The sequence below is a fragment of the Salvelinus sp. IW2-2015 genome, linkage group LG19 (assembly GCF_002910315.2).
Source record: "Salvelinus sp. IW2-2015 linkage group LG19, ASM291031v2, whole genome shotgun sequence".
NCBI classification, from domain to species: Eukaryota; Metazoa; Chordata; class Actinopteri; order Salmoniformes; family Salmonidae; genus Salvelinus; species Salvelinus sp. IW2-2015.
Window position 1 is genome coordinate 4,492,673 of NC_036859.1, and position 24,707 is coordinate 4,517,379.

The window sequence follows — 24,707 nt, forward strand, 5'->3', positions numbered from 1 at the left end:
CTGTCTCAGAGGGGTGAAGACAAGAAGCTTCATCCTTGCGCCTTCTTCTCTCACCGGCTTACCCCGGCCGAGAGGAATTACGATGTGGGGGATCGTGAACTCCTAGCGGTTAGAATGGCATTTGAAGGAATGGAGACACTGGCTCGAGGGGGCTTCTCAACCGTTTCAAGTGCTTACGGACCACAAAAATCTGGAGTATATCCAGCAGGCGAAGCGGTTGAACTCCAGACAAGCTCGATGGTCTCTTTTCTTCAGCCGATTTCAGTTTTATCCTCACCTATAGACCCGGGTCGAAGAATCTCAAACCGGAGCGCTTGTCACGAATCTACTCTCCTGCCATTCGAGAAGATACTGACATGACTGTCCTTCCGGCCGCTAAGATCGTGGCTCCGATCTCGTGGCAGTGGAGGATACGTGAAACAAGCCCAAGCCATCGAACCGGGCCCTGGAGGAGGTCCTGCCAATCGGTTGTTTGTTCCCAAGGCAGCAAGGTCCCAAGTCCTTCTGTGGGGGCACTCCTCTCGCCTCACCTGTCACCCGGGCGTAGGTCGCACCTTGGAGTTCATCCAGCGTAAGTTCCTGGTGGCCCACCATAAAAGAAGACGTTGCCACTTTCGTCAAGGCCTGTTCCGTGTGCTGCCAGGGCAAATCTTCTCACCTCCGCCCTCAAGGACTCCTTCACCCTCTATCTATTCCCACCGACCCTGGTCCATATCTCATTGGACTTTATTACTGGCCTTCCTCCGTCCCATGGTAATACAACTATCCTAGTCATCATCGACAGGTTTTCAAGGCGGCCAGGTTCGTTCCCTTGACTAAGTTACCTTCTGCCAAGGAAACGGCTGAGTTGGTGATTAACCATGTGTTCCGAGTCTTCGGCATTCCGCAAGATATGGTTTCCGACAGAGGTCCCCAGTTCGCTTCAAGGTTTTGGAAGGCCTTCTGCCAACTCATAGGGGCCAACTGCCAGTCTATCTTCAGGGTACCATCCGGAGTCCAATGGCCAAACCGAGAGGATGAATCAAGAGCTGGAAACCACCCTCAGATGTATGGTCTCCAACAACCCGTCCAAATGGTCGTCCTTCATGGTTTGGGCCGAGTACGCGCACAACACCTTGTGCTCCTCCTCCACTGGTATGTCCCCGCACGAGTGTCAGTTTGGCTATGCTCCTCCATTGTTCCGAACCAGGAGGCAGAAGTCAGTGTGCCTTCAGCTCGAGTTCATCAGACGCTGTCGGCTTACGTGGAAGAAGGCCCGTCTTAATCTTCTGCGTTCCTCACAGAGGTACCAACAACAAGCCAACAGACGTCGCCGTCCCGGGCCTACCCTGCGCCTCGGCCAGAGAGTATGGCTCTCAACAAAGAATTTACCGCTACGGGTGGAGTCTCGCAAACTGTCCCAGAAATTCATCGGTCCCTTTAAGGTTGCCAGAAAAGTGAACCCGTTACTTTTCGCCTGCACTTACCCAGATCCTTAAAATTAATCCCACGTTTCACATTTCTTTATTAAAACCTGTTGTTTTTTTCTCCCCTTATCCCGGCAGGCAGACCTCCCCCTCCGCCCCGTATCATCGGAGGCCAGTCGGCTTATACCGTCCATGGATCACTGGATTCCGCCGGGTGCAGCGGTCCTGGCAGTATCTGGTGGACCTGGGAAGGCTACGGTCCCGAGGAGCGCTCCTGGGTTCCTGCCAAGGACATACTGGACCCTGACCTCATTCGTCAGTTCAGGGTCCCCACCCTGAGAAGGCTGGTAGGAACGTCAGGAGCCGTTCCTAGGGGGGATTCTGTCAGGTTTTGGCCAGGACTGTTCAGGTTTTGTTCACTAGATGTCCCCCTTGCACCTTTTTTGTACCTTTTGTTTTTTCTTGCCCTAATTATTGTTTGCACTGTAAGTCATTCCCTTGTTAGTATTTAAACCCTGTGTGTTCCTCAGTTCCTTGCTCAGTGTTTGTATGTTAGCACCCAGCCCCAGCCTTTGTGAACATTTTTCTCTTGTTGAATTTTCCAGAGGTTCTCTGGTTTTGTTCTCGTGTATTTTGGATTGATCTTTTGAGGTTTGTTTTTTCCCTTGCTGTTTTTACCAACTTGTGGATTTTCTTTTGTATTTTGGAAGATATCTATTTTTTATTAAACCACCATCTCTAGTACTGCTGTGTCTGCCTCATCTTCTGGGTTCTGCCAATTATTAGTGACTGTTTCTCGCACCGGGTCCTGACAAAATTGGAACGGAAATGGCGCTACACCAAACTGGATGTCTCCCGACTAGCTTGGAAAGACAGTACCGTGCAGTATCGAAGAGTGCCCACTGCTGCTCGATCATCCTATTTTTTCAACTTAATTGAGGAGAATAAGAACATTCAAAAAAAAGTCGCAAAGCTAACTAAAAAGCAGCATTCCTCAAGAGAGAACGGCTTTCACTTCAGCCGTGATAAATTCATGAACTTCTTTGATGAAAAAATCATGATCATTTGAAAGCAAATTACGGACTCCTCTTTAAATCTGTGTATTTCTCCAAAGCTCAGTTGTCCTGAGTCTGCACAGCTCTGCCAGGACCTAGGATCAAGAGAGACACTTAAGTGTTTTAGTACTATATCTCTTGACATATTGATGAAAATAATCATGGCCTCTAAACCTTTAAACTGTATACTGGACCCTATTCCAACTAAACTACTGAAAGAGCTGCTTCCTGTGCTTGGCTCTCCTATGTTGAATATAATAAACGGCTCCCTATCACCCGGATGTGTACCAAACTCACTAAAAGTGGCAGTAATAAAGCATCTCTTGAAAAAGCCGCAGGCCTCCTTACTGTCCTTAGAATTTCTAAGCAAACAGCTGGAGGCAGGGCTTCCTCCTATAGAGCTCAATTTTGATGGAATGGTCTGCCTATCCATGTGAGAGACGCAGACTTTGTCTCAACCTTTAAGTCTTTATTGAAGACTCATCTCTTCAGTAAGATCCTATGATTGAGTGTAGTCTGGCGCAGGAGCAACAAACCGCCCTTGCTGTCTCTGCCTGGCCGGTTCCCCTCTCTCCACTGGGATTCTCTGTCTCTAACCCTATTACAGGGGCTGAGTCACTGGCTTACTGGTGCTCTTCCATGCCGCCCCTAGGAGGGGTGCGTCACTTGAGTGGGTTGAGTCACTGACATGATCTTCCTGTCTGGGTTGGCTCCCCCTTGGGTTGTGCCGTGGCAGAGATCTTTGTGGGCTATACTCGGCCTTGTCTCAGGATGGTAAGTTGGTGGTTGAAGATATCCCTCTATTGGTGTGGGGGCTGTGCTTTGGCAAAATGGGTGGAGTTATATCCTGCCTGTTTGGCCCTGTCCGGGGGTATCGTCGGACGGGGCCACAATGTCTCCCGACCCCTCCTGTCTCAACCTCCAGTATTTATGCTGCAGTAGTTTATGTGTCGGGGGGCTAGGGTCAGTCTGTTATATCTGGAGTATTTCTCCTGTCTTATCCGGTGTCCTGTGTGAATTTATGTATGCTCTCTCTAATTCTCTCTCTTTCTCTCTTTCTTTCTCTCTCTCTCGGAGGACCTGAGCCCTAGGACCATGCCTCAGGACTACCTGGCATGATGTCCCTAGTCCACCTGGCCGTGCTGCTGCTCCAGTTTCAACTGTTCTGCCTGCGGCTATGGAACCCTGACCTGTTCCAGACCTGTCCCTCTTCCAGACCTGCTGTTTTCAAGTCTCTAGGGACAGCAGGAGCGGTAGAGATACTCTTAATGATCAGCTATGAAAAGCCAACTGACATTTACTCCAAAGGTGCTGACATGCACCCTTGACAACCACTGTGATTATTATTATTTGACCATGCTGGTCATCTATGAGCATTTGAACATCTTGGCCATGTTCTGTTATAATCTCCAGCCAGCACAGCCAGAAGAGGACTGGCCACCCCTCATAGCCTGGTTCCTCACTAGGTTTCTTCCTATGTTCCTTGCCTTTCTAGGGAGTTTTTCCTAGCCACCGTTCTTCTACACCTGCATTGCTTGCTGTTTGGGGTTTAAGGCTGGGTTTCTGTACAGCACTTTGACATCAGCTGATGTAAGAAGGGCATTATAAATACATTTGATTGAATTTGATTGATAGCATGCAAAAAGCTACAAAACAAAATACATAAAAGCAACAAAGTGTTTCCACGCCTCACCAGCCACAGACAACATGGAATGCGGTAATACACAGCTAGGGATTATTTTCACTAGTCTGATTGGCCTCTAACCATGTCTTCATGTTATTTTTTAAGGTGTGATAGGTGGTACAGTTGAGTTGTGTGTGTCTGATGGCAGGATATTCCAGACATGATCTGCTGCCATAGGTTTGGGTTTCTGTTTAACAAAATTACTGAGTGGAGGGGGAGCCAGGCCATTTAGAATCTTGAATACAAGACATGCGTCGATGTATTGCACAAGATTTTTCCAACTAAGGAGCTCTGAGGATGTAACAGTGATGATGGCTATTGGGTTTCCTATCAAGTACTTTGAGAGCCTGTTTGCAGACAAACTGAATGGGTTTTAATGTTGTACAGCAAGCTTGGGCCAAACTAGTCAGGTAGTATGTTAAGTAGGGGAGTATCATAGATTTGAAGTACAGTTTTGCTACCTCTGTAGTCAAMAWWWWTKTATAGTTYGGAAATGAGCTAGTTTGAATTTGGATATTTCAGATACCTCTTTCACCCGCTTTTCAAAAGAGAGGTTGGAATTAGCTATGATGCCAAGGTACTTAAAATTGGATACCACCTGGAGCTTTTCCCCTGACACAGACATCTGGCTCAGTAGCATCTGTTGCCCTCTTCGTGAGGAACATGCATTTTTTATATTGAGATGCAAACATGAGTCACTGAGCCACTTTGTAACCTGGACCATTACAGCAGTGAGTTCTTGTGCAGCTTGTTGTTTGCTCTTTGCATGCACATATATCACTGTATCATCTGCATACATTTGAACTTCAGACCCAGTACAGACAGAAGGCAAATCCTTAATGTACAGGCTGAACGGTATTGACCCTTGGCGCACGCCCACATCATAGCTAAGAGTGGGCGACAGTTCGTTTGGACTATTACGCTGATGAGACAGCACCAACTTTTTAAAGGTTCTAGATTTGTTAAACAACAGGTTTATATTTTTCCTACTTAAAACGTCTTGTCACTACAGGGGGTGCTGTTTCAACTTCGACATTTTGCGTCTCCAAATTAAACTGCCTCGTACTCAATTCTTGCTCGTACAATATGCATATTATTATTACTATTGGATAGAAAACAATCTCTAGTTTCTAAAACCGTTTGAATTATGTCTGTGGGTGAACCAGAACTCTTTCTACAGCGAAAATCATGACAGGACATGTGAAGGTCAGAAAAATAGTCTCTGTTCTCAGATCAGTTTAAAGCTCTGTGTGTGCCCTATGGATCGAAATGAACTGCACCCGCCTTCCCTGGATGTCAGTAACCAATGAGAAGTGGAATAGTGTTTCTACGTATTTCTCAGAGCTTATAAAAGGGCAAGGAACGAAGTGCGCTCTCTTTTCGACTTCCGCCATTACGCAACGCAAGACCTCAGGATAGCATTTTGAAACGCTCAGTTATCGGCCTTAGATATGTCCGTCTGTAATTTCATTCAGGTATAGGTGTAGAAACATCATAACTAAGTTATTTGAAACAGATTTATATCAGTTTATGCGAGTATATTGCTATTTTCGGAATTTTCGTAGTATTGCGTTTGAGGATTTGGACATGTGTGTGCCACGTAGATAATGTTAGCTGCTAGTTACGAAGTTCAAGTGGACGTTTTACAACAAAGCAACGATTCCTTTGGACAAAAGGACACCTTGCCCAAGATTCTGATGGAAGCTCGTCCAAAAGTAAGAGCTATTTTTGATTTTATTCCGTATTTATGTGGAAAATGTAAACGCATTTTTCGGCCATTATTGCGGCACTAGTCTGGCTGTAACGCACACTGTATGTCTAGTAACGTTAATTTTAAAAATCTAAATCAGCGGTTGTGTCACGATCGTCTTCTTGAGAGAGATTGGACCAAGGCGCAGCGTGTGCAAAATACATCTTCTTTTATTGAGAAGAGAGAGAAAAACACAAAACGAACACTATATACAAACTAACAAAACAACAAACGACCGTGAAGCAAATAACGTAAGTGCACAGACAAGCAACAAACGTTCAACATAGACAACTACCCACAAAAGCCTACTGCCCATGGCAGCCTTAAATATGGCTCCCAATCAGAGACAATGAATGACAGCTGTCTCTGATTGAGACCCAATCTAGGCAGCCATAGACATAACTAGACAACCTCACTCTTCTCTACCCCATACACATACAACACCCCTAGACAGACAAAAACACACAAAGACAACCCACCCCAACTCCACCCCTGACCAACTAAATAAATAACAGAAAAAGGAACAATAGGTTCAGGAACGGACAGGGTTGGCATTAATCAACCCAAATGCATCTTTCATTAGCTGCCAACCTTGTATTTTTTTATGTCAATCTAAAGCGATAAATAATCGTAACTTAGGGCCCTTCCAAGATGGCGCCGAACAGGAATGCATTGCCAGTGTTTTGGACTGATTAAACATAAGCGCATAACCCACGATTTGTGAGTATGCTAAATATGCACATTTCGGAACAAACTTCTATATGCATTGCTGTATAATGGATAGTTTACGAGGACTGTTCATCTGAAGAATCTGAGAAGGTTAGTGAAAAATTAATATATTTTGGTGGTGATAACGTTAATCGCCGCTTTTTGCCTGAATCAATGCTGGGTGGATTTAGCTCATGTGGTATGCTAATATAAATGATATATGGTGTTTTCGCTGTAAAACACTAGAAAATCTGAAATATTGTCTGGATTCACAAGATGTTTGGGCTTTCATTGCTGTACGCTGTGTATTTTTCAGAAATGTTTTAAGATGAGTAATTAGGAATACACGTTGCTCTCTGTAGTTATTCTAGTCGCTTTGGGTGAGTTTTGTTGATAGTGGCTGCAATGGTAAACTGTTGGATTTATACCTGAAAATGCACATTTTTCTTAAAAAAACATATGCTATACCATTAAATATGTTATCAGACTGTCATCTTATGAAGTTGTTCTTGGTTAGTGGCTATATACGTGGGGAGAACAAGTATTTGATTACACTGCCGATTTTGCAGGTTTTCCTACTTACAAAGCATTTAGAGGTCTGTAATTTTTATCATAGGTACACTTCAACTGTGAGAGACGGAATCTAAAACAAAAATCCAGAAAATCACATTGTATGATTTTAAGTAATTAATTTGCATTTTATTGCATGACATAAGTATTTGATCACCTACCAACCAGTAAGATTTTCCGGCTCTCACAGACCTGTTAGTTTTCTTTAAGACACCCCTCCTGTTCTCCTCTTCATTACCTGTATTAACTGCACCTGTTTGAACTCGTTACCTGTATAAAAGACACCTGTCCACACCTCAATCAAACAGACTCCAACACTCTCCACAATGGCCAAGACCAGAGAGCTGTGTAAGGACATCAGGATAAAATTGTAGAGACCTGCACAAAGGCTGGGATGGGCTACAGGACAATAGGCAAGCAGCTTAGTGAGAAGGCAACAACTGTTGGCGCAATTATTAGAAAATGGAAGAAGTTCAAGATGACGGTCAATCACCTCGGTCTGGGCTCCATGCAAGATCTCACCTCGTGGGGCATCAATGATCATGAGGAAGGTGAGGGATCAGCCCAGAACTAACACGGCAGGACCTGGTCAATGACCTGAAGAGAGCTGGGACCACAGTCTCAAAGAAAACCATTAGTAAACACACTACGCCGTCATGGATTAAAATCCTGCAGCGCACGCAAGGTTCCCCTGCTCAAGCCAGCGCATAGTCCAGGCCCGTCTGAAGTTTGCCAATGGACCATCTGGATGATCCAGAGGGGAATGGAGAGAAGGTCATGTGGTCTGATGAGACAAAAATAGAGCTTTTTGGTCTAAACTCCACTCGCTGTGTTTTGGAGGAAGAAGAAGGATGAGTACAACCCCAAGAACACCATCCAACAACTGTGAAGCATGGAGGTGCAAACATTCATTCTTTGGGGATGCTTTTCTGCAAAGGGGACAGGACGACTGCACCGTATTGAGGGGAGGATGGATGGGCCATGTATCGCGAGATCTTGGCCAACAACCTCCTTCCCTCAGTAAGAGCATTGAAGATGGGTCGTGGCTGGGTCTTCCAGAATGACAACGACCCAAAACACACAAGCCAGGGCAACTAAGGAGTGGCTCCGTAAGAACCATCTCAAGGTCCTGGAGTGGCCTAGCCAGTCTCCAGACCTGAACCCAATAGAAAATCTTTGGAGGGAGCTGAAAGTCCGTATTGCCCAGCGACAGCCCCGAAACCTGAAGGATCTGGAGAAGGTCTGTATGGAGGAGTGGGCCAAAATCCCTGCTGCAGTGTGTGCAAACCTGGTCAAGAACTACAGGAAACGTCTGATCTCTGTAATTGCAAAACAAAGGTTTCTGTACCAAATATTAAGTTTCTGCTTTTCTGATGTATCAAATACTAATGTCATGCAATAAAATGCTAATTAATTACTTAAAAATCATACAATGTGATTTTCTTGGATTTTTGTTTTAGATTCCGTCTCTCACAGTTGAGTGTACCTATCGATAAAATATTACAGACCTCTACAATGCTTGTAAGTAGGAAAACCTGCAAAAATCGGCAGTGTATCAAATACTTGTTCCTCCCCACTGTATATCTTTATTTAGTCGAATTAGTGGATAGCTACTGATGGAGTAAAAAACTGGTGGAGTAAAAAAGTGGTGTCTTTTGCTAACGTGTTAGCTAATAGATTACATATTGTGTCTTCCTTGTAAAAACATTTTTAAAATCAGAAATGATGGCTGGATTCACAAGATGTTGGGCTTTCATTTGCTGTATGCTGGTATTTTTCAGAAATGTTTTAGGATGAGTATTTTGGTAATTGACGTCGGTCTCTGTAATTATTCGGCTGCTTCCAACGCTATTTCAGATTGCAGCTGCAATGTAGAACTGTGATTTATACCTGAAATATGCAAATTTTCTAAAAAAACATATGCTATACCATAAATATGTATCAAGACTGTCATCTTATGAAGTTGTTTCTTGGTTTAGTGGCTATATATATCTTATTTAGTCGAAATTGTGATAGCTGCCCATGCAGGAAAAAAAATGGTGGAGAAAAAAAAGTTTGTGTCTTTGCTATCGTGATTAGCTAAATAGATTTACATATTGTGTCTTCCCTGTAAAACATTTTAAAAATCAGAAATGATGGCTGGATTCACAAGATCTGTATCTTTCAATTTGGTGTCTTGGACTTGTGATTTCATGAACATTTGATTATATGATATCCCTGTGGCTTTAGGCTAGGCCAGGGGTGTCAAACTCATTCGCATCGTGGGCCACATACGGCCTAGGGAGATGTCAAGTGGGCCGGACCATTAAAATTATACCATACTCTGCTATAAATAACCAAAATATCATGTCTTTCCTTTGTTTTGGTGTAAAGAAGCACAAGAACAATTAGGAAAATATTTGAAATTTAATGAACTATCCTTTTACAAAACATTTCATGAAACACCTCATATTTCCTTAGACAAATGTGCAATTTACTTTTATCATTCACAAATATGCATTGCAACTGATCCCACTGATTGTACAAAGGCACAAAACTTTAATTGGTACTGAAAAATATAGTAATGCACTTTAAGATTAAATGAGACTTTTAAAGAAAGGAATTTTTTAAACCACTTACACATACGGCATATAAAATCTAAATGTAATCCCTGCGTACACCTTACAAACTAAGGAGAGTGATTTTAAATGTTAATGAAGAAAGTGTTCGCCTGTCCTGTAAATCTGTAAACTTCATACATGAAACATACATACACATACAATACATACTGAAAATTTATGGAGTTGTATGAACAGTAGAATTCCATCACACAACTTTTGTTTTGAAAGCTGCTGACTAACATTAAAGTGCAACATTTTTTTAAATCACCACAGTAAGGATTCATCTTCACAGAGCTGTATTCTTTCAATGCAAACAGTATCTAAGGCAGCATTTTTAAAGGTGTTAGTCTAGTCTGGACTTGTATTTGTTCCTGAAACTTGCATCTTTTGGCCTGTACAAGTGCAATCAACACCAGGTGTCATGTCCTGATAGCTGTCACTTTCAGAATGTCATTTAAGTGCTGTTTGTGAGCCTTGAACGCATTTTTGTTTTATTGATATTCATCACTGAGAAAATTTGTTCACAAAGGTAGGTTGTCCCAAACATGCACAAAATTTTAGCAGCCAGGGCTGTTAATTTGGGGTACCCTGGTAGTAGATACTGATAAAATCTGTCCAGACCTACAGAGGCAAATTTGCCCTTCAAATCTGCATCACACTGCAAATCAATTATCTCTAGCTGAATTTCGACCGGCAGATCAGAAGCTTTAACTGTGAAAAGGTGAGCGAAAAAACTGAAAATTCTGTCTCAAGTTCACCAAATACCTGAAAACGTTCTCAAACTCCCGCAGTAGTCCTGCAATTTGTCTTTGTACCGTTTCATGTCCGCATCAGGTCTGGTCACACACACATCTCTCAGACAGGGGAAATGAGCAGGGTTGCCATTTGCCAGTTGCATCTCCCACAAAGTCAGCTTCAACTTAAATGCATGTATGTTGTCAGAAAACTGTGTGACAACTTTTTTGCGGCCTTGCAACATTTTGTTCAGATTGTTCAAGTGTTCAGTAATATCAACCAAGAATGCAAGGTCCCGTAGCCATTCCTGAGATTGTAATTCCAACACCGGTTTTCCTTTTTTCTCCATGAACTGTCCGATTTCCTCTCGTAGATCAAAGAAATGCCTCAGCACAGCGCCTCGGCTTAACCATCTCACTTCAGTGTGGTATGGCAGGCTGTGGGTAATGTTGCTTGCGCTGAGAAGTTTGTCAAACTGACGATGGTTCAGACCTCTGGACCGGATGAAATTTACAGTGCGAACAACCACCTCCATGACGTGGTCCATTTTCAGCGACTTGCAACACAATGCCTCCTGGTGCAAAATACAGTGAAATGTCCAGAAACGATCTCCTCCATTAAGGGCTTGAACTTTGTCTTTGAACTTTGTCGCGACACCTGCTTTCTTTCCGACCATGGATGGCGCGCCGTCTGTAGCCAGGCTGACAGCGCGGGACCAGTCCACTCCAACTCTGTCCAATGCAGCAACGACAGAGCCGAAAATGTCCACGGCTGTGTGGTGTCCATCATTGGCACCAACTCAAGAAACTCTTCAGTAACAGTCAATGTCTCATCAAACTCCTCGAATAAATATGGCCAGTTGGGCCACGTCTGTGATGTCAGTGCTCTCGTCAATTGCCACGGAAAATGCAATAAATGACTTGACTCTCTGTTTCAATTGACTGTCTAAATCTGCCGATAGTTCCGAAATCCTCTCTGCTATAGTATTCCTCGTCAGGCTAATATTGGCAAAAGCTTGTCGCTTCTCGGCACATACAAGTTCAGCCGCCTTCATCATGCATCGTTTAACAAAGTCACCGTCGGAATACGGCTTCGATGCTAATGCTATTTCGCTAGCAATTAGGTAGCTGGCTTTTACCGCTGCTTCACTGACTTCTCGGCTCTGGATGAAAGTTGACTGCTGTTTCCTCAGACCCGCCAGCAATTCGTTAATCTTATCTCTTCTCAGTTGTCCTTGCAAGCCGTCATATTTTTCGCTTGATGAGTCTCGTAGTGGCGTCGAATATTATATTCCTTCAATACCGAAACTTGTTGCAAACACACCAAGCACGAAGGTTTTCCGTGCATCTCTGTAAATAAATAGGACGTGGTCCATTTTTCTTTGAAAATTCTACACTCCTTATCTACTTTTCTCCGTTTGGATAACGACATTTTGGCTAATGAGGTATTAAGGTATTAACAACGTCGTAACAAGCAGCAGATGGCGCATTGATACCGTCTGCTGTTTTCAGTCTGTCTCAGTGATGCAGCTTGTCTTCTACTCTGATGGAAAGAGTGCGCCCCTTAGCGGATAATCCATGAATTGCAGCGAATTAAAAATATTAATTCCATGTCTTTTATGCATTTTTTCCACTTTCAAATTATCCTGCGGGCCTGATCGAACCTCCTTGGGGGCCGGTTCCGGCCCGCGGGCCGTATGTTTGACACCCCTGGAGCTAGGGCTATGCTAGTCAGCTTTTTTGATGGGGGGGATCCCGGATCCGGGGTTGTGACTCGTTAGAGGTTAATGCGGGTTTGTTTATTGTTTATTTGAGGTATCAATTAATGAAACACTATTATCTAATGTGTTTTGAGTAAGATTTTTCCATCCGGGACTGATGGAAGTCCCCTACAGTATGTTAAGGGAGACGTAGGAGATCAGGTCTCAAAAACGTTGTAATAAATGCCTGGAATGAAATATCAGTGATTCCTTACGCTGAGAAATTGACTACATTTGCGTTTACACCTTCACTTTTGGTATTTTTCTACACTACCCTCCATGCATCTATAGCACTTCTTAATAGTATGAAGTTTGTTCAGCTTCGATGCCTCCTCATGGTCGATTATTGCTCCTTTAAAGTAGACTGTGATTTTGCTGTGATCTGATAGGGGTGTCAGTGGGCTGACTGTGAACGCTCTGAGAGACTCTGGGTTGAGGTCGGTGATAAAGTAATCCACGGTAATACTACCAAGAAATGAACTATAGGTCTACCTACTGTAGGAGTCCCCTCGAAGCTTACCATTGACTTTGTACGTACCCAGCGTGCGACAGAGCTGCAGGAGTTGTGACCCGTTTTTGTTGGTCGTAGTTGTGCCTAGGGGGGCATATTTGGGAGGGAATGCTGTCACCTCCAGGTAGGTGTTTGTCCCCCTGTGTGCTGAGGGTGTCAGGTTCTTGTCCAGTTCTGGCATTTAGGTCGCCACAGACTAGCACATGTCCCTGGGCCTGGAAATTATTGATTTCCCCCTCCAGGATGGAGAAGCTGTCTTCATTAAAGTATGGGGATTGTAGTGGGCGGATATAGGTAGCACACATGAGGACATTTTTCTCTGTGGAGATAATTTCCTTATTAATTTCTAGCCAAATGTAAAATGTTCCTGTTTTGATTAATTTAATAGAGTGAGTTAGGTCTGCTCTATGCCAAATTAGCATAGTGTCTCTTCCCTGTTTTACTCGTGGTCGTTTGGTTTGGTCTCACTCTCACACATACGCGTCGCTGAAGGGAGGTGGTAAAGGGTGCATAGAGGGTTTGGTTGGGGCCTGAATTAGGAACAGTATGTGTATGTGTGTTGTCCAATAAATGTCTCCCCTCCTGGCTACCATATGCATTTTGGGAGGGCAGGCTATTTCCCTCCGGTGTGTTACAGCCCAGCCCCAGCTGCTGGCCTTTACACACCTCATTACGACAGCTGAGACCAGCCAGAGCTGGGGCCCGCGACGAGTACACGCACGCACGACCACTCCAACTATGTTAGGCATGAGCATTCATCTTCACTGAGAGATCAATGTAGATCCCCATCACTGACGGAGTCCATCTGAGTCTGATGGAGAGAAACAGGGCCGATCAAACAGAGGACGGGGAGGGAATAGACCAAAGACAAAGCAGAGGAGTGGAGCAGAAAGAAATGGAGGAGGATGGGTCAGGCCAGGGTGTGACAGGAAAGAAGTGGGAAAGAAAAAAGGAGGGGGAGAATGTGAAAATAGTGGAGGACAAATGTTTGATGAACGAGAAGAGTAGCTGCTGCTGCTAATGGGGATCCCAATAAACCTAAATCCTTAACCTGCTAAAAGGAACCCCGGGGGAGATTTGGAGAAACCAGACTGGAGTGTGCTAAGTCCAGTCATAGTGTGGGCCTGTGTGAACTCTCTATACAGTGAAGTTGACAGACGCATACAAAGGAAAACCGCTCACATCTCCTGTCATGTTTTATTACAATGTCATTGTCTCGTGTCAGCAGTGTGAGCTTCGGCAGAATACAACCCAAGATTCGAACTGGATAAATATTTGTGTATGTCAGACAAAGCCACATTTCCAAAGACACACTTACACACACAGGCACAGACGGTCCATTTGTGTGTTAGTCCTCTAATTGGATGAGGAGCTCATTTAACCCCACGGAGCCTAAGAGTGACTCCACATCAGACAGGGGGGACCCCAGGGTTAAGCCACTGTCATGAGAACTAGGACATATGCAGTATACCTGACTAGGGTCAGTCCAACCTATGGTTGATAGCTCCCTAAAAGCAGAATGAGCCGTTGACTACAGCCTACCTTCCCATCTCTAGCGCCCTCCATTTTTCTTTCCCACACACACACACACACACACACACACACACACTGAGAACAGTCTCAGCACTCAGATCAAACTGCTCAAATTGGGAGCAGAGGAGGGAAATGATCATAATCCCAAATGTAACACTTTCTGTCGGCACGGAAACAGAGACTCAGGAGACCTGTCAGAGTGTGTGTGTGTGTGTGTCTGGCAGTCCGTCAGGGGCTATAGAGTGGTGAGTGTGTGCGTGTAGAACAGAGACTCCACAGAGCGAAGACCTGTCAGCACACGCTGTTGGAACAGTGACAAGAATGATGGGTGGGCGGGTGAGGTGTGTGTGTGTGTGTCTGTATATGTATCCGTGTGTGTGGGATGGGTAAGTAGGTGAGGTGTGTGTGTCTGTATGTGTATCTGTGTGTGTGGGGTGGGTAAGTAGGCGAGGTGTGTGTGTCTGTATGTGTATCTGTGTGTGTGGGGTGGGTAAGTAGGCGAGGTGTGTGTGTCTGTATGTGTATCCGTGTGTGTGGGATGGGTATTTAGGTACGGGGTGTGTGTGCTTGTGGCAGGGGTCAGTGGGACATCCTCCTGGGGTTGAGCCCTCTACTCTCTGAACCCGGACACTGAAGGTCTTGGAATACATTTTCCACCACCTAGTTCCCACCTCTCTAGGATGACTACATGCTTTATTCAATGTCTCTCAAGCGCCAAGGAGAGAACACATGAACATAACGACAGACAGAGAAACACACTGTATCTTAAATGGTGGAAGATACACACAAGTCACGGGAGCTCCAAGATGGAGGACAGTTGCTCTGTAGTTGCCATGTAGTTGACCTATGAGTCAGAGAGAATAGCACCTACCTTGGTCAGGCCTCCCACATCCAGGTAGAAACAGATGATGAAGACATTCCAGGTCACCCAGAGAGCTGTCCACACTGTGTACTGTATAGGTGACACACCACGCACGCACACACACACACCACACACACACACAACACACACACACACACCACACACACACACACACACACACACACACACACACACACCACACACAACACACACACACACACACACACAAAACAACACACACACCACACACACACACACACACACACACACACACACACTTTCAAAAAACACATTGTACATTAAAATAAGTTGGAAATGAAATGAAAGATCTCTGTCTGTGAATGGTGTTATGGGACACACTCTACACTGCACTAGACTGTTAATTTATTTATGTGTACTACCCGCTCTAGCCCACATGCCAAAGCTGCGGTAAGTCCATTAAGACTTAAAGGAGTTGTTTTCTAAACCAGCTGAGTGTTTAATGGAGGGGCATAAACAGGTCTTAGGATGGAATTACATTTGCAACATTTACAAAGGGTCTATTATACAAAAAACAAACTTCAGTTTGTCTGCTTACAGACACTTTGAGCACTTTGAAAAAGCGATACTCAAATCCAATCCATAATCATCCATCAACATGGTCTTTCTGACAGGAAGTTGCTAACCAAACTTCCACTCAAGGCTGAACTTCTTCCAATGGAGATGTTTTTCACCATGTGAACATGTCAACGCTCATTGAGACAGTAGAGGACTTACCCTCCCTAATTATCCTAGACGTTGAGTCATACTGTCGAACCATACTTTTTCCAAGAAAGCTGACACACAATTATACTTCCCACTATCCGCTCTTGCCTTCGGTTACTCTCTCCACTCCACTCCTCTCCCTTCGCTTTTCGCTATCCCTCCTTTTCCCCAAGAAAGCTGACACTATTGTTTCCTTATTCCTTCTCAACCTTCTATCCTCTTTCGCCTTTGATTATTCTCCCCCTTCCCTTCCCTTCCCTCACCCATTCCTTCCAATCTCTCTCCCTTCCCTCACCCTTTGATTTTCTTTCCACATTAACACCCAAACTGAACATTGCTAATACATTTTTGATGTATTTGTGAATATGTTATCATTACTTAGCTTCATCCATCCCGTGTTAATTGAATAAAAGAGACAATACACTTCCTGTACTGATCTTCTAACTCCAAATGACACCAGAGTGGAATAACACTTCAAATATTCATACCCTGTCTGGGAGCTATGTGTTCTTAAATCTAGAACATTGTACTGTTCTTCAATCTAGAGCATTGTACTGTTCTTCAATCTAGAACATTGTACTGTTCTTCAATCTAGAACATTGTACTGTTCTTCAATCTAGAACATTCTAGTATTCTTCAATCTGCAACCTTCTAGTGTGCTTCAATCTAGAGCATTGTACTGTTCTTCAATCTAGAACATTCTAGTATTCTTCAATCTGCAACGTTCTAGTGTGCTTCAATCTGCAACCTTCTAGTGTGCTTCAATCTGCAACCTTCTAGTGTGCTTCAATCTTGAATGTTTTAGGACATAACATTAGGTTTTTCAATCTTGGGTCTGGAGTGATACCAGATGGCCAGGCTTTTGTTCTTGCCCAGTACTAACACACCTAATTCAACTAGTCTAATCCCCCACTCCCCCCACCCCTAACCCCTCAGATTTAACCAAATCCTAAATCCTGTGGATTCGTGCTGAGGTGGGCCCTAGGGTACACTCTGTTCGAGTGTGAAATTAATGGAAGTTGAGTCATTAATTAAATGTAATTACTGATGGATTAAAAATGATTAAGACGACAAACAATGTGTTTAGGGAGAGGGCCAGGGATCTTGGGAGTTTGGATAAATGGAAAAATAACAAATTACACCCAAATGTAATGTGTGCATCTGTGTGAGTGTTTGTACTCACCACTACAATGTAGCGTGGTCGGTACTGTATAGTGCCGAAGAGGCCGAGGATGACAATGATGATGTGGAAGAAGTTGGCCAGAATGGGCGCCCATTGGTACCCCAGGAAGTCAAAAACCTGTCTCTCCAATGCCACGATCTGCAGAGAGAGAGGGGGGGGGAGAAAGAGGGGAAGGGAGGGTTAGGAAGACTGAATTTGGGGGATGAAGGTCAATAACATCCTTTTTGGTTGCATTTGAACGTGCAAGGAAACTCAAAGGTACAGTATAGGCTAGGTGCATTACCCAACCAACCACAATGTACAACAAGAGTATAACCCAACGTGACACATCCATCCACATCTTAACGAAAGCATAAAGCAGTGTAATGGTCCATTCTGCGTTTGATTAGTCTCATTACCACACACAGAYACTTACATCTTCTTAACGAGGTGGAAATGTTTAGATGGGCCTCGTGAAGCAGGTGCGACAACAGAGATAGAGACAGAGAGAAGGAGAGTTTTTTACAAAACACGGATGAATAACTACACTGACAGGGAGATAAACACTGAAAGGGGAGGGGAATAACAGACTGGGCTCAACATGATGTTAGAACCACAGACCAACACACAGGACTATAGAGGGAAAGAGGGGGTTTTCACAGACTAAGCTCTCTGCATCATGATGCGTCAACCCTCACCACCTCCCGCCCTCATTCCTGGACTAGAGGTGGGTCTGCTTCTATCTGATCTGTCCCTCTCAGCATGGCACTGTAAGCCTCAGCCATAGATACATCCAGCCTCACACACACACCACATCACACACAACACACACACACACCACACACACACACACACACACACACACACACACACACACACACACACACACACACCACACACACACCACACCATGGCACTGTAAGCCTCAGCCAGAGATACATCCAGCCACACACACACACACACACACACACACACACACACACACACACAACAAACACAACACACACACACACACACACACCACACACAACACACACACACCCAGGTGTCACACCACACACACACACACACACACACACACACACACACACACACACACTGTAAGCCTCAGCCAGAGATATATCCAGCCTCACACACACACAGAGCTGTGTCTAGGCATAAGCGACATAAGCAACCACTTACAGGACAGAATATTTTTTTTATTTTGGACTGACAAATGCAGATATTTTCAAATATATGGAACTTAAAAGTTTCATAGAACGAAATTTTGATTGGAAATCTTTTGGACATCAGAAGCGATCTTGAGGGAATCCGATTTGAGTCAGAAAATGATGTTCATATGACAGGTAAAATATACAAAACCTTGCAGAGAGCCTATCCAACTGACAACCTCTTAGAGAAAAATATAAACTTAAAGACTTCAAAATAACTGATATTGGCAATAACGTACAAATTTGGTAGTGCATCAGCAATTTTCCTCTTGTAATGTAAGCCATGGACAGTCGCTCAATTAGCCCATGTCAGCTAACATTTTATAGATTGATAGGTAAGTTARTCTAGCCAGCTATCTACACCTTGCAGTAATCATGGTCGAATTACTGGCCGGGCAAGCAAGGCATGCCCAGGGACCTTGACTTCTAGGGGGCCCCCATTGATTTTGTTAATCACACCTACTCAGATATCATGAGTCATGGCAGAACGTGTAGAACTGCCGGAAATTAGCTGAGTGTGAAACATTGCGTTGAGTGAAGTTTTTACTCTTCAGAGCGACTGGGAATCCTCTACATAAGAGAAAAGGGAAGAGTTTTTATGGGTGTGCGTGGGCGTCCAAACCATTCTCAACAAAACTTCTGAAATGGAGAATAATGGCGCCGGAGGAGATGGCTGACGTTTTACGTTTCCCTTAACCAATTGTGCTATTGTTTGTGTTTTTTCCCCCGCATTATTTGTAACTTATTTTGTACATAAAGTTTCTGCCACTGTCTCTTATGACCGAAAAGAGCTCGAGATCAGGACAACGATTACTCACCCTGCACTGGAAGAATATGTTTTATGTTTGAGCTAAAGGGTAGATCTGCTGCTTTAAAGGAGCGGGATTCTAACCCGGAAGCTTATAAGAAATCCTGCTATGTCCGCCGACGAACCATTAAACAGGCAAAGCGTCAATACAGGACTAAGATTGAATCATACTACACCGGCTCTGACACTCGTCGGATGTGGCAGGGCTTGCAAACTATTACAGAGTACAAAAGGGAAGCACAGCCGTGAACTGCCCAGTAACGCGAGCCTACCAGATGAGCTAAATTACTTCCATGCTCACTTCGAGGCAAGTAAGACTGAAACATGCATGAGAGCTTTAGCTGTTCCGGATGACTGTGTGATCACGCTCTCCGTAGCCGACGTGAGCAAGACCTTTAAACAGGTTATCATTCACAAGGCCGCAGGGCCAGACGGAATACCAGGACAAGTACTCCGAGCATGCGCTTACCAACTGGCAAGTCTCTTCAYTGACATTTTCAACCTGTCCCTGACTGAGTCTGTAATACAAACATGTTTCAAGCAGACCACCATAGTCCCTATGCCCAAGAACACTAAGGTAACCTGCTTAAATGACTACCGACCCGTAGCACTCACATCTGAAGCCAAGAAGTGCTTTGAAAGGTTGGTCATGGCTCACATCAATACTATTATCCCAGAAACCTTAGACCCACTCCAATTTGCATACCACCCCAACAGATCCACAGACGATGCAATCTCTACTGCACTCCACACTGCCCTTTCCCACCTGGACAAAAGGAACACCTATGTGAGGCACGACTCCAACACCATCATTAAGTTTGCCAATGACACAACAGTGGTAGGCCTGATCACCGACAACAATGAGACAGCCTATATGGAGGAGGTCAGAGATCTGGCCGTGTGGTGCAAGGACAACAACCTCTCCCTCAACATGATCAAGACAAAGGAGATGATTGCCTTAGGCCGCCTTTAGCCTTTAGCCGTACCCTTACAATACTCCTCCTCTGTTCCTCTAGCTATGTAGAGGTTAACCCATGCCCTGCAGCGCCTAGCTCCACTCCCTTTCCCCAGACGCTCTCATTTGTTGACTTCTGTAATCGTAAAAGCCTTGGTTTCATGTATGTTAACATTAGAAGCCTCCCTAAGTTTGCTTTCTTCACTTCTTTAGCACACTCCGCCATCCCGGATGTCCTAGCCGTGTCGGAATCCTGGCTTAGGAATGCCACCAAAAATCCTGAAATTTCCRTCTCTAACTAAAACATTTTCCGACAAGATAGAACTGCCAAAGGGGGCGGAGTTGCAATGTACTGCAGAGATAGCCTGCAGAGTTCTGTCATACTATCCAGGTCTGTGCACAAACAATTCGAGCTTCTATTTTTAAAAATCCACCTTTCCAGAAACAAGTATCTCACCGTTGCCACTTGTTATAGACCCCTTTCAGCCCCCAGCTGTGCCCTGGACACCATATGTGAATTGATTGCCACCCCATCCATCTTCAGAGCTCGTACTGTTAGGTGACCTAAACTGGGACATGCATAACACTCCGGCCGTCCTACAATCTAAGCTAGATGTCCTCAATCTCACACAAATTATCAAGGGACCTATCAKGTACAACTCTAAATCYGTAACCATGGGCACCCTCTTAGATATCATCCTGACCAACTTGMCCTCTAAATACACCTCTGCCTTCTTCAACCAGGATCTCAGCGATCACTGCCTCATTGCCTGAGTGCGTAATGGGTCCGCGGTCAAACGATCACCCCTCATTACTGTCAAACGCTCCCTAAAACACTTCAGCGAGCAGGCCTTTCTAATCGACCTGGCCCGGGTATTGGAAGGATATTGACCTCATCCCGTCAGTAGAGGATGCCTGGTTGCTCTTCAAAAGTGCTTTCCTCTCCATCTTAAATAAGCATGCCCCATTCAAAATATGTAAAACTAAGAACAGATATTGCCCTTGGTTCACCCCAGACTTGACTGCCCTTGACCAGCACAAAAACATCCTGCGGTATTCTGCATTAGCATCGAATAACTTTTCAGGGAAGTCAGGAACCAATATTCTCAGTCAGTTAGGAAAGCTACGGCTAGCTTTTCAAACAGAAATTTGCATCCTGTGGCAGTAATTCCAAAAAGTTTTGGGACACTGTAAGTCTCATGGAAAATAAGAGCACCTCCTCCCAGCTGCCCACCGCACTGAGGATAGGAAACATTGTCACCACCAATACATCTACGATAATTAATCATTTGAATAAGCATTTTTCTACGTCTGCCCATGCTTTCCATCTGGCTACCCCTACCCCGGCCAACATCTCAGCAGCCCCTGCAGCAAATTGCCCAAGCCCCCCCCCCCCCGCTGTCCTCACCCAAATCCAGACAGCTGATGTTCTGAAATAGCAAAAAATCTGGATCCCTACAAAACAGCTGGGCTAGACAATCTGGAACTTCTCTTCCTAAAATTATCTGCCAAAATTGTTGCAACCCCTATTACTAGCCTATTCAACCTCTCKTTCGTATCGTGTGAGATCCCCAAAGATTGGAAAGCTGCAATGGTCATCCCCCTCTTCAAAGGGGGTGACACTCTAGACCTAAACTGTTATAGACCTATATCCATCCTGCCCTGCCTTTCTAAAATCTTTGAAAGTCAAGTTAACAAACAGATCACCGACCATTTTGAATCCCACCGTACCTACTCCACTATGCAATCTGGTTTCCGAGCTTGTCATGGGTGCACCTCAGCCATGCTCAAGATCCTAAACGATAGCATAACCGCCATCGAAAAAAGACAGTACTGTGCAGCCGTCTTCATTGATCTGGCGAAGGCTTGACTCTGTCAATCATCGCATTCTTATCGGCAGACTCAATAGCCTTGGCTACTCAAATGACTGCCTTGCCTGGTACACCAACAACTTCTCAGATAGAGTTCAGTGTGTCAAATCAGAGGGCCTGTTGTCCGGACCTCTGGCAGTCTCTATGGGTGTGGCGCAGGGTTCAATTCTCAGGCCAAATCTTTTCTCTGTATACATCAATGATGTCGCTCTTGCTGCTGGTGATTCTCTGATCCACCTCTATGCAGACGACACCATTCTGTATACATCTGGCCCTTCTTTGGACACTGTGCTAACAAACCTCCAAACAAGCTTCAATGCTATACAACACTCCTTCCGAGGCCTCCAACTGCTTTTAAATGCAAGTAAAACTAAGTGCATGCTATTCAACCGATTGCTGCCCACACCCTCCCGCCCGACTAGCATCACTACTCTGGACGGTTCTGACCTAGAATATGTGGACAACTACAAATACCTAGGTGTCTGGTTAGACAGTAATCTCTCCTTCCAGACTCACATTAAGCATCTCCAATCCAACATTAAATCTAGAATAGGCTTCCTATTTCGCAACAAAGCCTCCTTCACTCATGCTGCAAATTATACCCTTGTAACATTGACTATCCTACCGATCCTTGACTTTGGCGATGTCATTTACAAAATAGCCTCCAACACTCTACTCAGCAAATTGGATGCAGTCTATCACAGTGCCATCCGTTTTGTCACTAAAGCCCCATATACTACCCACCACTGTGACCTGTATGCTCTCGTTTGTCTGGCCCTCACTACATATTCGTCGCCAAACTCACTGGCTCCAGGTCATCTATAAGTCTATGCTAAGTAAAGCCGCGCCTTATCTCAACTCACTGGTCACCATAGCAACACCCACCCGTAGCACGTGCTCCAGCCGGTATATTTCACTGGTCACCCCCAAAGCCAACACTTCCTTTGGCCGCCTTTCCTTCCAGTTCTCTGCTGCCAATGACTGGAACGAATTGCAAAAATCACTGAAGCTGGAGTCTTATGTCTCCCTCTCTAACTTTAAGCATCAGCTGTCAGAGCAGCTTACCGATCACTGTACCTTTACACAGCCAATCTGTAAATAGCACACCTCATCCCCATATTGTTTTTTATCCTCTTGCTCTTTTGCACCCTAGTATCTCTACTTGCACATCATCATCTGCACATCCATCACTCCAGTGTTAATGCTAAATTGTAATTTTTCCGCCTTCATGGGCTATTTATTGCCTAAACTCCTTACTCGTCTACATTCGCACACACTGTACATAGATTTTTTTCTATTGTGTTATTGCCTGTACGTTTGTTTATGTGTAACTCTGTGTTGTTTGTTTTTGTCGCACTGCTTTGCTTTATCTTGGCCAGGTCGCAGTTAAAAAAAGGTGAAATAAAAAATAAATACATTTGGCAGCCAAGCATCAGTTGTCAATGTAGCCTATTATCGTGTAGACATGACGTTAAACTATCTTCACCCCGAGAATAAAAACCCCCACGCTTCCATCATCAAATAGAGACTTACGGAGCAGTTTGTAAAAACGAATCCTGTGTGAATTGTCCTCTGGAATAACACACATGCTTGGATAATAATTACATAACCAACGTCTCTAGTAATACGCGTCTGAATAGGTCTATAACATGGCAAAGAATAGGCTTATCAGCGTAGAGTGCGCCACAGCATTCCATGGGATCCGTCGAGGCTGCGCAGAGCAGAAATATCCCTGAAATATTCTAGTTCCTTCACATCACTTCATATTCACACAAAATAGGTATTTTATAGGCTAAGCTGATGAGCAAATGGGCAGAATCATGCTCGTGTCAATCTGCTAGAACGCAAATGTTGTCTTCCTAGTAGGACTCTGCAATAATGAGGTGGTGTGTATGTGTGTGTGCATCCCTTTCAACACGTTTTGGGAGTCGAGCAAGAGTCGACTCCTTCCACTCCAACCACAGAAGTCGGAGTCGACCAAGACTCCAAAAATCCTTGAGTCGTGCACCACTATCTCACCATCCAGAATCCAAACAACACATAGACTTCTGCTAACCTGTAGCTATACCACCTACTGTTGCAACCTCGGAAGCCCAATTCCCTATTCAACCACTGGCGAAATCCCCTCACAATGATCTCAAACTGTGTTTTTAATACACAATTAAGTTAAACACAGACTACCCGTTTCTAATCAGTAAAGTCTTGGGTATGTTGTAGTGGACTGTCAGTACAATTGCTTCACAGGAACCTGGTAAAACCATCTTTGTAGTGTAGCTAGCCACTGAATGTCTGACTGAATTTACTGTCAGCGTGCAGTCAAAGCTATATCCACTTTTGGAGCTAACTAGTTATTTCAAATCATATCATGATTTCGACAGCAGATGTGAGTTGTATTCATATTGCTAACTTAGCTAGCTAACATATACAGTATTTAGAGAAAACAAGTTATATTAAGTGGCTAGCTAGCTAGCTAACGTTAGCAAAATTTGGTGGTCAAAAAGACTGAGCTAGCTAACCAGCTGAGCTAGCAAACAAAGTAATGCCAGCTGAATGGAAGAATGTTGACGCCTAAACACACACTCACATATACACACAACAGGTTTACACACTCAAAAATACACACACCACAGGTTTACACACTCACATATACACCCCGCAGTTTACACTTGCGGGAGGGTGGCGGAATGCTTTTAGGCGCTGCTGTAGTGGGTTCTCAGTATTGGTATCCATTTGATCAAATTCCACCCCACTTCCAAATTAGCAATTTCCCAAGGATTACTTTA

General features: G+C 44.4%; 1 protein-coding gene across 2 annotated transcripts in view; it reads right to left on the reverse strand.

Annotated features, from left to right (window-relative positions):
* The window catches only part of LOC111979665 (sodium/potassium-transporting ATPase subunit beta-1-interacting protein 3-like), a 118,043-nt gene that overhangs the window by 58,991 nt on the left and 34,345 nt on the right, over positions 1–24,707 (reverse strand). For both annotated transcript variants that reach the window (XM_070448766.1, XM_024010284.2), the window contains exons 2-3: positions 17,101–17,238; positions 15,183–15,263 (exon numbers count right to left, since the gene is read on the reverse strand). In XM_070448766.1, the coding sequence (XP_070304867.1) occupies positions 15,183–15,263; positions 17,101–17,238 (219 nt within the window). The remainder of the gene's footprint in view (positions 1–15,182; positions 15,264–17,100; positions 17,239–24,707) is intronic.